Source organism: Carcharhinus amblyrhynchos, chromosome 6, assembly GCF_965287045.1.
Source record: "Carcharhinus amblyrhynchos chromosome 6, sCarAmb.v2.hapA, whole genome shotgun sequence".
In the NCBI taxonomy this organism is placed as follows: Eukaryota; Metazoa; Chordata; class Chondrichthyes; order Carcharhiniformes; family Carcharhinidae; genus Carcharhinus; species Carcharhinus amblyrhynchos.
This window is the reverse complement of record NC_137329.1, coordinates 80,575,271-80,587,895: the sequence shown is the minus strand read 5'-3', so window position 1 is coordinate 80,587,895 and position 12,625 is coordinate 80,575,271. Positions and strand designations below refer to the sequence as shown.

Sequence of the window (12,625 nt, the reverse complement as noted above, 5' to 3'; positions counted from 1 at the left end):
ATGTTTTACATAAGTGCCAGTCTAACTCTTTTTCAACGACCCCTCCCACCAGCAACTCTGTTGATTCTGAATTATTTCTTTTGCCTCATTGCTCACTCCAACATAAAGCTCTGATTGCAAAAGACAATCAAATAGCAATAATCGAAAGTCAAGTTGGAGCTTTGGAGTTCAGTAGCCATTGTATTTTTGGACACTAGCTGCTCAAAAATACTCTTTATATTAATGCCTCTCACTGCGCCAATCAATGTATCGAAGGTTTAAAGTAATACTGGCATCAGTAAATATTGGGCCGTGCAATCTCATATAGTCTTTTTTATTCCGTGAATGTAGCTCTTCACAATAACTCATTAGCGAAACAAAAATTTCATCAGGTACCTTAATATGCTACATCCCAATTAAGCCATTACGTAGAGATTAAATAGAAACTGCAGCAGGAAAACAGGCACAACTGATCCATGTTGATATTTACAATTCACACAAACCTTCTCCCACTTTATTTATCTAACCCTATTAGTATAATTTCTATTTCTGTCTTCCTCACTTACTTAATTTAGGTTTCCCTTAAATGCTTTCATGACAATTATCTCAGCTACTTCATATAATTTCAACTTTCACCTTCTAACCATTGTCTGGTTGAAGAGATTTCTCCCAAATCTTTTTAGATTTACCATGGCCTTATAGATGGATTCCCCAACAGAAACCCTTATGACACCTATACATAATGTAGGTCATCCTACATCCTTTTATAACATGATGTTTATTATAAGTAACTGAGGTGTTTGAATTTAACTTATAATTTGACCAATTTAAGCTTTATTGTTAACACTGTGCAGCCATGAAAGTGAATTGAGCCTGTTCAGCCATACAGCCAAAGGGGGTAATTTTCCCTTCCCGCCTGCCACAGGAATCATAGCGGATGGGGGGGAGAGAGGTGGGGGGTGGGGACCATGCAAAGGTCTGTTGACCTCGGGTGGATTTTTCCAGTCTTGGGATGAGCGCAATCAGAAAATCCCACCCAGACAGAGGAGCTTTCCCATCTTGATCACCATGGGAATTGTAGCGGATGGGGTGGGGTGGGTGGGGGTGGGTGGGGGTGGAACAGACAAAGATCTGTTGAACTTGGATGGAATTTTCTGGTTTTGAGGCATGCATGGCCAGAAAATCCCATCCATAGGCCTCAATTTTACCATTTTGATTCTAGGTGCTGTATCTGGGGGCAATTCAGATTTGACTTGGAAATCTGTTTTCAGGTGTCCCCATACTCACTTAGCCTGAAAAAAAAAATCACGGGTCTGAATCGCGCTGTGGGCAGGGCTTATTGCACCCAAAATACTGTTTCTCTGATCGAAGCTTTGAACCGCGCATGAGCAATGAGAAAAAAATTTGAAAATGCGCCCCTGTCACATTTGCTGGGCCACAAAAAATGGATAAAACGGCCCAGAAGCAAAAAGTAGGACAAAGACCCCCCAAAGACATCGCCCCACCCCACAACATGTTTCCCTTATCCACCCACACCTCCCTGCTGCCCAGACCGATCATGACCCTCTGTCCCCCCCTCCCTCCCACCGATCACCTGCAGAGTGGCAGCGGTCCCTGCTACCCCTGGAGCCCCCTCCTCCCCGCCCCCCCCCCAACCAGAGAATGATTGGGCCTTCCTCCTTCCTCCTCACCAGAGAATGATCTGACCTTCCTCCTCCCTCCCCAAGATACATCTGATCCACCTTCTCCTCCCTCCACCCCACCAGAGAACGATCTGGCCTCCCCCACTCTCTGCCCCACCCCCTCACCAGAAAATGATCTGGCCCCAATTCTCCCTCACCCCCATCAGAGAATGATCTGGCCTCCCTCTTCCCTTCCCCCACTAGATATACATCTGACCCGCCTCCCTCCCCCCAACTACCGATCTGAGTCAGAGAGCCATTGGAAGCGCTGAACTCACCTCTTCAGAAGTTGGAGTGCCTGAAATAGACCTTTGCGAACATGTCTGTTTCACACTGAATCTGGACACGCAAATACAGTTAAATTGTCGTTGCGCCCATTTCGGGCATGGTTCAGATCGTGGCCATTTTCGGGTCTTGGTGAAGTGGGCATCTGCACGAACTCAGGCACGGATCGTGCTAATGGCCTCATGCCTGGCTTTACCATGTTTTCACGCCTGAAAACGGGCATGACGCAATGGTAAAATAGGGCCCATGGTCTCCATTTGTGACTCACTGAATGGACTGGCACACAGAGGCAGGATAGACTGGGACTTTTTTCCCCTCGAGCATCGGAGGCTTAGGGGTGACCTTATAGAGGTCTATAAAATAATGAGGGCGTAGATCAACTAGATAGTCAAGATCGTTTCCCAACGGTAGGGGAGTCTAAAACTAGAAGGTGTAGGCTTAAGGTGAAAGAGGAAGATACAAAAGGGTCAAGAGGAGCAATCTTTTTTACACAGAGAGTGATGAGTGTCTAGAAAAAGCTTCCAGTGTTTGTAGTAAAGGTGGGTACAATTTTGTCTTTTAAAAAGCGTTTAGACAGTTACTTGGTTTAAGATGGGTATACGGGCCAAAAGCGGTCAATTGGGACCGCTTAGTGGTTAAAAAAAGGGCCTATTTCCATGCTGTAAATCTTTATGACTTTATGACTCTATGACTATGACTTCTAGTTCCTGTGTTGTTAAATGAGCCAGAGCAGCTCAGACTGGGATCAACATAAATACATGGTGGGCAAAGCCCTGCAGTCATGCTTGCTTAACAAATTCTACTTTACCACTGTTGCCGTGAGACAGTAACAAGCTATTTAATATCAAGGACCACCAAGGCACAAACAGTCACCTCATGCAGCGGAAAACTGCCAAAAGGAAAGAACATCAAAGGCTAAATTTGGCTGCTTGATGTTGTAACTGTTACACTAATGTAACTATGCAATATTGGCAACATGCTGCACGCTTTAAAGTGCAAATTCAAGAGACTGAAGAATGAAAACAAAGGTGCTGATAATATCTCCATCATTTGCTCCCAGCAACTATCTTTTGTTTAGCTGGGCTATTGGTGGAAGGTGAGAAATTGATTAAAGTAACAAATAAGAACTACAACATAAATTATTTTAAATACATTTAGACCTCTCGCTTCCAGGGTTAAGTGACAAGATCTTGAGGAAAGCTTGGCCACCTGTAGCTAAGCAAGAACCAAATAATTTAACCAAAGTCCATAAATTCCACCAAGGCTAAGTAAAGAACCTGTAGAGATGATCCTACTCGAATAGTTCAATAGCAAAACATACTTTAGGATCTTGTTAGGGGTAACATGGCAGAGAGGGGGCTCCCAGATATTCAGACGCCACACATGACGCTCTGCTGCATGAGGTGGACAGGAGCAGAGAGGTCCTCTTCCCTCCGAAGACCTGGAAAAGCCCTTGACAGTCAATTGGAGAGGAATGGGAGCAGCTATTCACAGTGATCAATGTGAACAGCTGTTTCTGCAAGGATTCGAATACAATGTTGCACGAGGTTTAATCAGCAAATCTGAGTTTTCAAGTTCAGGTGAATTCATTTCAAAAGATTAGAATGGAAATATTGGCCTTATACACCATTCAATTCACCACACTTCCTTGAACAACATTATCAAACACGGCTCCATTTTTGTATCAGGCCTAGCTGTTCTGGTAGAAATCTCATCTCCAAGTCATCAGGTGGTGTGCTTAAATATCATCCCAGAGATTTGAGCACAAATATCAAGGCCAACACACAGTACAGAACTGAGGGAGTGCTGCATTGTCAGAGGTGCCATCTTTCAATTAAATTGTAATACCACAGCCTTGCTCGTGCTCCCGAAGATAAAACATCCCATGGCCCTCTTTCAAAGAAGACCAGGACAGTTAATCTCTGGTGCCCTTGCCAATTATTATTCCCCAAAATCTGTTTCTCTATCCACAGATGCTGCCAGACTGGCTGAGTACTTTCCAGCACTTTGTTTTTATTTCAGATCTCCAGCATCTGCAGTATTTTGTTTTTGTTATGGTAACACCCAAAGTTAGTTTGCTGTGCAGTGATGATTACATACATTTGACCACACGTACTCTCTCTCCTTGGACAGGATTCTCCGATCTCCTTTGTTCCCACCACCGTTGCCGGTGAGAATGGAGAATTTGGCGCTCAGCCAAATCTGCATTCATTGCAGCAGCACCGAAAATCCCAGCAGCACTGGAGAATCCCTGCTGCATCAGAAAATCCCAGCCACAGAGGTGGTCAGAGGTTTCTGGTGCTTGGGTCTACGTTCCTTCTACATTCCAAGCTTTGATCCCATACCTTTAACTAATTGCGCGTCTTGAAATTTCCAACAGGATCCCAGTGACTGACTGAGTATAAAATTTCACTATCTTGACATTTCTGGCAAGGCTGTCAGTTTGATCAAATGACTTTCGTGGAAAAGAGGTTACCTGGCCAGTATCACATTGTGCCTTGTGGGAACTTGCTGTGTGCAAAATGGCTGCCGCAGTTCCAACATTAAAATGGTGAAAATACTTCAAAGTATTTCATTGGCTATAAGGTGCTTTGGGATGTTCTGAACTTGTGAAAGGTGATATCCAAATCCAAGGTTTTCTTTTTCACAGGCACAACTTTACACTCAAACGCTTAGCACCACCGCACTCCAGCTCACCCATTGTGCCTTTTTGTCACAGCTCCCAAGAACCAGGGCTTGCTCAGGCAGTGCTGGAAGAGTGGGAAGACTAAGTGGAGTGGAACACTGATTACAGAGAAGCAATGTCACCAACTCAGACATTGGTATTGCATGGACTTTATAGGGTCACACCATGGTGGGATCTGCTTGCAATGAGCCATCAGTCACAAGTGGCCTGCAGCCAGAACAGGGGCAAAGGGTAGTCCAGGTGCCAGACTCCTGGAGGATAAGATTGGGCACAAGTTGTGCTGCATACGCTTCAGATGAGAACGTGGATGGGGCAGAGAAACACTGAAGAGCACACACAGAATTGTTTGGTACATTGACAGCTCTGCCAGAAAGCCTATTATCACTCCCAAGGAGCATGGATCCAACTTGACACAGCGCTTTACACACAGCTTACCACCCATCCTTACCAGGGTGAAAGTGGTGGCCACAACTCTGGCAAAACATTGTGAACATGACCATGATATAGGGTGGGATTTTACAGATTCGCTCAGGCAGGACAGAAATTCCCGCCCGAAATCAATGGAGATTTCTGTTGTCAGACCCTCACCGGCTCTGGTTCCGTGACGGGCAAGGTGTTCTGGCCATAATATCTGATAACCAATCTCTCAGCTTCTATTTCAGCACTAGCTGATGCCACCCAAAGTCTGAGTGATGCATGGGGGCTCAGACAAGAGTCATGAAATCTCAGCTACTTTACAGCCTCAGACTGCTACCATCACGACTACAGTACCAGTACTCTTAGCTTATTTATTTGTTCTTGGAATGTAGGTGAGAATTCATTGCCTATCTCTAATTTAAAGTTTATTTATTAGTGTCACAAGTAGGCTTATGAAGTTACTACGAAAATCCTCTAGTCTCTGGTGCCTGTTCGGGTATGCCAAGGGGGAAGTTAGCATGGCCAATGCACCTAACCGGCACATCTTTTGGACTGTGGGAGGAAACCAGAGGAAACACACACAGACACAGGGAGAACGTGCAGAATCCTCATAGACAGTGACCCAAGCTGGGAATTGAACTGGAGTCCCTGGTGCTGTGAGACAGCAGTGCTAACCACTGGGTCACCATGCCACCCCAGAAGATAGTGATGGTGAGTCAAATTCTTGAACCGCTGCAGGCCATGTGGTGTAGGTACACCCACAGTGCAGTTAGGGAGAGAGTTCCAGGATTTTGACACTGCAACAGTGAAGGAACAGGCCGAATAAGTATAAGTATAAGATGTATAAGTGCCCAATAGTTAAAAAACTGATTGTGTGTTACATACATTTAACTAATAGGAAAATCAGTCACTCAAATTTGCTTCATGTATGTCATTTTTAAAAACTCATTTATGGGATGTGGGTGTCACTGGTAGGTCAGTATTTATTGTCCATCTTGATCTGCCCTTGAGAAGGTGGTGGTGAGCTGCCTTTTTGAACCATTGTATTCTCTGAGCGTAGGTATTCCCACAGTGCTGTTAGGGTGGGAATCCAGGGTTTCGACCCAGCAACAGTGAAGGAAAGTGATATATTTCCAAGTCAGGATGGTGAGTGGCTTGAAGTTTCCCTCCAAACCATCCAGGTATCTGCTAACCTTGTCCTTCTAGATGGTCATGGTCGTGGGTTTGGAAGGTGCTGCCTGAGGAATCCTGGAGAGGTCAAGCAGTGCACCTTGTACACACAAGATGGTACACACTGCTGTCACTATTCATTGTTGGTGATGGTTTTGAGTATTTGTGGCAGGATGGCAATCAAGCAGGCTGCTTTGTCCTGGATGGCGTTAAGCTTCTTGAGTGCTGTTGGAGCTTATCTCATCCAGTCAAGTGAAGAATATTTCATGCCAATTTAGCTGTGTTGGCAATTTTTGGTTTTCTTGCTCCTTAACCACTGGGTGGAATTCTCCCAAAAAGTTTCTAAGTGCCGAATTTGCATAAAAACCAGAGTAACTCCTGCTGCTTTTTCCAGTGGGATTTTCAAAATGAATCTCTCACACGTTGTGCACTGCAGACTGCCCTAATGGGATTCCCACTGAAAAGATGGAGGCAGGGGCTATTCCCACTGGAGAGGCTGGCAGCTTGGCGCTGAGTGGGCCACTGTGCATGGGCTGATCTGTCAGTGCCGAGATCAGTGCATGCGCATTGGCCCCGCACTGCCGCCCTCCCTGATCACTGGCCTATCGGATGTGTCCGACCCAGCCTACCCATCTGCCACCTCGATCCCCCCTCCCTCCCCCCATGCCCCGATCCCCACACCTCTCCAATACTGCCCCACCACCACCACAACCACGCCCCCCCCACCCCCACCGGCCCCAGCAGCCCGATCTCCCCGACTCCCATTCCCCTACCTCCCCCCCGCAGGGCAAAACCCCACCTGCAGGCCAACCACTATACCTCAGCTCGATGACTAGCCCCAATCAGCCCCTTCCCTCCCTCTGACTGCGTCTCAAATGTAGAGTGGCGGCAGGACACCCACGCCCACTGATCTCCCACCCCCTTGCAGAAGCCCTGACCACAATAGGCCCTGCCCTCTCTGGTCCCTCTCAATGCCTGATGGTCAGTGCCAAAGTGCCCTCTGGACATTGGCACTTTGGCCTTTGGGCAGTGCCGGGGGCCAGGCTGTTACTGCCAAGCTAACAATGACCGGGGGCATCTCCCCTTACCCACAACCTCCTGAGGATTCTCCATGGCTCCCCTTCACTCCAGCAGGGTCAGGCCACCAACTCCCTGCTAGTAGGGAGCTGTCATAAACCCAGCTGGAGTGAAACACTCCTGGCCGACCGGACAGCAAATGTGGGGGTTGCGGGGGGGGAACCAGAGACTTCATTATTGGGCTCACTAAATCCGATGTAAATGGTAATTTAAATAATTTATTCAGCTCCACACCAAAAATTAAATTATTTAAATTACCATTTACAATGCTGGAAATCCAGCAGCTGGAGATGCATGGAGGTCATGGTGCCCAATGACAAGCCCATGACATGACCTCTGTTAAACTCTCTCGGTCCACTGCGCGGGCTGGTAGAATCACCCTCAATATCCTGGAAGTTCAGGCTCCAATATGCAGATGAGCAAATCATCTGCTCTGCAGTTTGCGTGGCGATGAGGGAATGCTATATTGTCAGAGAGTCTGGGCGGGATTTTCCAGCCATTCTGAAACCAGAATATCCCACCTGAAGCCAATGGACGTTTCCTTGGTTCTCCCCCCATGCTCCCACCACCATCCGCTACAATTCCTGTGGCAGGCTGGATGGGAAAGTTCCCCCCATTATATTTTGGATGAGACAATAAACAAAAGTCCTGGTCAGCTGATAGGCAATATTCAAATAACAGCAGAGAGTTCTTCAATTCCCTGAACAACATTCCTCCTCCTCGTTAAAAACTGACCATCTGGTTGTTCATCCTTTCCTCTGACTTTAGATCACCTGCCCAAAGGTGCCTTCATATGACGCGGTGTTAAAATTTTACCTGAAAACACTCAACTGAATTGTCTTTTGTTAAAGGTGCCACATAAACACAGGTTGTTGCTAAATGTACAGGCTGTTGTGTTTACCTAAATGATAAGTAGGACTGCAGCACAAAAACTAAGACCTTCCTCTGGTTATTGGTTACTTTGGGAGAACCTGGAAACAGGTTAAGGGCCATAAAAATATCAAGTCCTGTTTCCTTTGTCAATTAGTTTGGTTTCTTTGACCATTTTAGAACCAGACAGCCATCTTAAGCCACGATTCAAATACATAAAGCCTTTTTTAAGCTTAATTGGGATATTTTGTGGTTATAATAAAAATGCATAATTGAAACAACCAGACCAGTGATTAAACATTTCATGAAAAAGACAAATGGCCGACCTTTGTTTATCATGGTTCATCGAGATAATGAGAGGCCAAGATAGATTTATGAAAGTGGACTTATACAAACACTAAATGGTACACATTGGTACTTATGGCATCGTGGATGACTATCAAAATAGGAAAACACTTACCCTTTCTGCGGACTGGGCTGTGCCAAAAAATATTGGAATAAAAGCTAACCAAATTATGCAGGTGGTGTACATGGTAAATCCAATAGGTTTGGCTTCATTGAAGGTCTCTGGAACCCCTCTCGTTTTAATTGCATACACAGTGCATGTGACCATCAGCAGAATGCTGTATCCCAGGGAACAGATGAGAGAAAGGTCAGAAATGTCACATTTCAGAATGCCCCTGGCATTTTCTGGATCAACAGTTCGCTGCTCCCCATAGTCTACAATAGTGTGCGGAGGATCGACAGCAAACCAGATAAAGACTCCCAGCAGCTGCAGAGAAATTAGGCTAAAAGTGATTGCCAGCTGGGAAGCTGGGCTGATAAATCTCGGTGCAGAGACAGACGTCTTACCTTGTTCAAATATTCTGTGAATTCTGTTAGTCTTTGTAAGCAATGCTGCATAGCTAATGCACATGCCCAGTCCTAAGAATATGCGTCGGAAAGAGCAAAGAACGGTGTCAGGAGTGGCAATCATTAAGAAGGTTACAGCATAGCACAAGAATATTCCAGTCAGCAAAACATAGCTTAACTCGCGGCCAGACGCCCTTACGATTGGTGTATCATTATGACGAATAAAGGTGGTAATAACAAATGTGGTCGCTATAATCCCAAGCATAGCTATGAAGACAGGTACAATAGCCCAAGGAGAATGCCATTCTAGTTTGATTATGGGGATCAACTGGCAGTCTGTGCCATTCGCATTTGGCCTCCTGTTAAAAGGACACATTTGACAAGTTGTCTCATCAATTTGGTACTGATAGCCTTCACAACGCTCGCAATGCCAACAGCAGGGCACGCCCTTCACGGTTTTCTTTCTCTCGCCAGACTTACATGGCAGGCTGCAGACTGACTGTGGAATGGTGCGTTCTCCTCCGCCCCACTGCATGTTCTTCACCTAAGGAGAGGTAAATGAGTGAGACTCCACAGATAACAACATAACCGGCCATGTCAGAATTTCAGCAACATTTAGACAAGCATTCAACTTTTGAAAATAAGCTTCTTGTCTATTCCGTAACAGATTCATAACAGAAAAAATTGTTTCAGTGTAAAGTTGTGGCATCAAATGATGCATTTAAAAACCATAGGCAGCACAGTGGTTAGCACTGTTGCCTCACAGCACCAGGAACCTGGGTTCAATTCCAGCCTTGGGTAACTGTCTGCATGTACTCCCCATTTATGCATTGGTTTCCTCCGAGTGCTCCAGTTTCCTCCCACAGTCCAAAGATGCGAAGGTTAAGTGAATTAGCCATGGTAAATGTATGGAACTACAGGGATATGGCGAGGGAGACACCTCGGGTCAGATGCTCAGCCAGAGAGTCAGTGCTGACTCGATGAGCTGAATGGCCTCTTCTGCTCTGTAGAAATTCTATGACTTAAGTTTTAAAACTGTTATTTTCTCATTGTGTTGGCTTGTCTATTCTTCTAATTGTATTAATATGCACATCCATCGCTCATCTTTTAATACTGCAGCAGAATACAAGCTCAAACATTCCCAAGACAATGATTAATTCAACCACTTTGCTGACAATAGGTTTGATGATGAAATGTCACAAAGTGTAGTGGTTACGTTACTGGAGTAGTAATCAAGAGAGCACAAGTTAAAATCCCAACATTACTATTTGCAAATTTGAATTCAATTCTAAAATGTCTGAAAACAAAAAGACAGAAACATAAGAATATAAGAAATTGGAGCAGGAGAGTTGGCCATTCAGCCCTTATGCTGTTCCTCCATTTAATTGGCTCATAGGCAATTTGATTGTGGCTGTAACTATTTTCCTGCCTATCCCACATAACCCATGACTACGTTGTTGACCAAGAATCTGCCTAACTCAGCATGGGATATATTCAACAACCCAGCCTCCACTGCTCTCTGAGGTCAAGGAATCCAAAGATTGATGATCGTCTAAGAGAAGAAATTCCTCCACATCTCCACCTTACATAGAGGGGTGGTAGGGTGGCACAGTGGTTGGCACTGCTGCCTCACAGTGCCAGAGAGCCAGGTTCAATTCCAGCCTCAGGTCATTGTGTGGAGTTTGCACATTCTCCATGTCTGCATGGGTTTCCTCCAGATGCTCCGGTCTCTCCCACAGTCCAAAGATGCGCAGGTTAGGTTGATTGGCCATGCTAAATTGACTGCAGTGTCTGGGGGATTAGCAGGGTAAATATGTGGGATTATGGGAATAGGGCCTGGGTGGGATTGTGGTCGGTGCAGACTCAATGGGCCGAATGGCCTCCTTCTGCACCGTGGGGATTCTATGAAGATCCCTCATTCTGAAACTCTTCCCCTGGTTCTTACTTATCTCCCTCACCACCCTGATTACCTGCATTCCTCAGCAGCACCATCATGCGAGGTGACTGTTGCTGCTGCGTTTAGCGGGCGATTGGGTCAACAACATGGAGAGCTTACCCAGCATCCTTCATTGCCAATTAGGAGGCCTCCTGCGTTACACTGCCAAAGGCCAGAATTCTCCGGCCTCCCATCAGCGGGTCTCTCGGCAGTGAGAGGCAGCACACTGTTCACCAGCAGTGGGATCTTCTGGTCCTGTTGCTGTCAATGGGACTTCTTACGATGGTTATCCCACGCTGCTGGGAAATCCGTGACAGGGATAGGCTGGCAGGACCAGATAATCCACCACTCGCGAACAGCTGGAGATATGCAGCCCATGGGTCCTGCTGCCAGCAAATGCAGCAAATATTGGCAAACATGACATCAAACAGTTGAACCGATGGAGAAAATCGGATCCTTCACTTTACGGAAGGGGACCTGCCATCTCCAGATCTGATCCCAGTCTTCTATCAAAGTAATTGAATCTTAACTGCCCTCTCAAATGGCTTAGCAAGCCCTTCAGTTACCACCATTTTTTCAGACACCAAGGGATAAATGTCAGCCTTTCCAATAACACCCACGTCCCAGGAATCAATTTGAAAAATTAAGGCATGATTCAGTTAGGATGTTTGAAACCTCAAAATGAGTTTTTTTTTGAAATTAATTTTAAAGAAACTTCTTGAGTGGCTTAAAGAAGTGATAGAGGACAGAAAATTACAGAAATTGGTGATAATAGCAATAAGAGAATTTTCTTTGTGCGTAGACATCATTACTGCCTCAATGGGTCTCATTACTTAGCCATCCATCCCTCCAACTGGCGCTGAACAGCTCAGAGGTTGATAATGGCAGTAATATCCCCTATTCAACAAATTAAGTTATTGCTGTAATATGAATTCTTTATGAAAGGACAACGTACATCATCCAATGTTCCAAAAAGCAAACTTGTTATATCACAGTGAGCACTGAAGCACATTTGGAACACATCAAGGAATGGATAAAGAACATTAGAGATATTTACTATCTGGCCAGACCTGATATAGCTGAGCAATTTATTGAATTTGATGCATGAGGCTCCCCATACCCCACAAAAAAAGGTTTAGCTTCCTGCAAATTGAAAACTTTTCCAATATAAATTCAAACCCGCCCTGTTACTTTCGTTGTTAGCAAGGATAAAATTGCTGCTTACGTTCAAGTGAAGGGAATCAGTCCACTGTCCGATGACCTTATACTCATGAGAGGTCAGATTGGAAACCTGATATTGGTAGATATCGTAGCGCCCCGGAGCATCTCCATTTTCATTATATGTCACAGGGGTTCCAGCACTTCCTGTGAGAACATTACAAAAGGCATGTGAAAACCGTGACTGAAGGCAACTACCATATGCAGCAAGAAATACATCATTCAACATGAGAATGAATGCCAGGAACCCCTGGTCCTTACAATTAAAACTTAAGAAGAAACATATTTTTAAACTCATTTTCAGTTAGCTGCAAGGGAGAAGGCTTTGGGGAATAAGTTTCATATACACACAAAGTCACACATATTACTTGAAGTACAAAGTGATATAAGGTGAATTTGCATCTTATTCAGTCTATGACTGATTTTTATTTTGTATTTCTGGGAGAAAATGTC

General features: G+C 45.2%; 1 protein-coding gene across 1 annotated transcript in view; it reads right to left on the bottom strand.

Annotated features, from left to right (window-relative positions):
• Nucleotides 1-12,625, bottom strand: part of grm8a (glutamate receptor, metabotropic 8a) — a 389,882-nt gene that overhangs the window by 69,217 nt on the left and 308,040 nt on the right. Inside the window, exons 7-8 of the mRNA XM_080190782.1 lie at nucleotides 12,180-12,319; nucleotides 8,627-9,562 (exon numbers count right to left, since the gene is read on the bottom strand). Coding sequence (XP_080046908.1) covers nucleotides 8,627-9,562; nucleotides 12,180-12,319 — 1,076 coding nt within the window. The remainder of the gene's footprint in view (nucleotides 1-8,626; nucleotides 9,563-12,179; nucleotides 12,320-12,625) is intronic.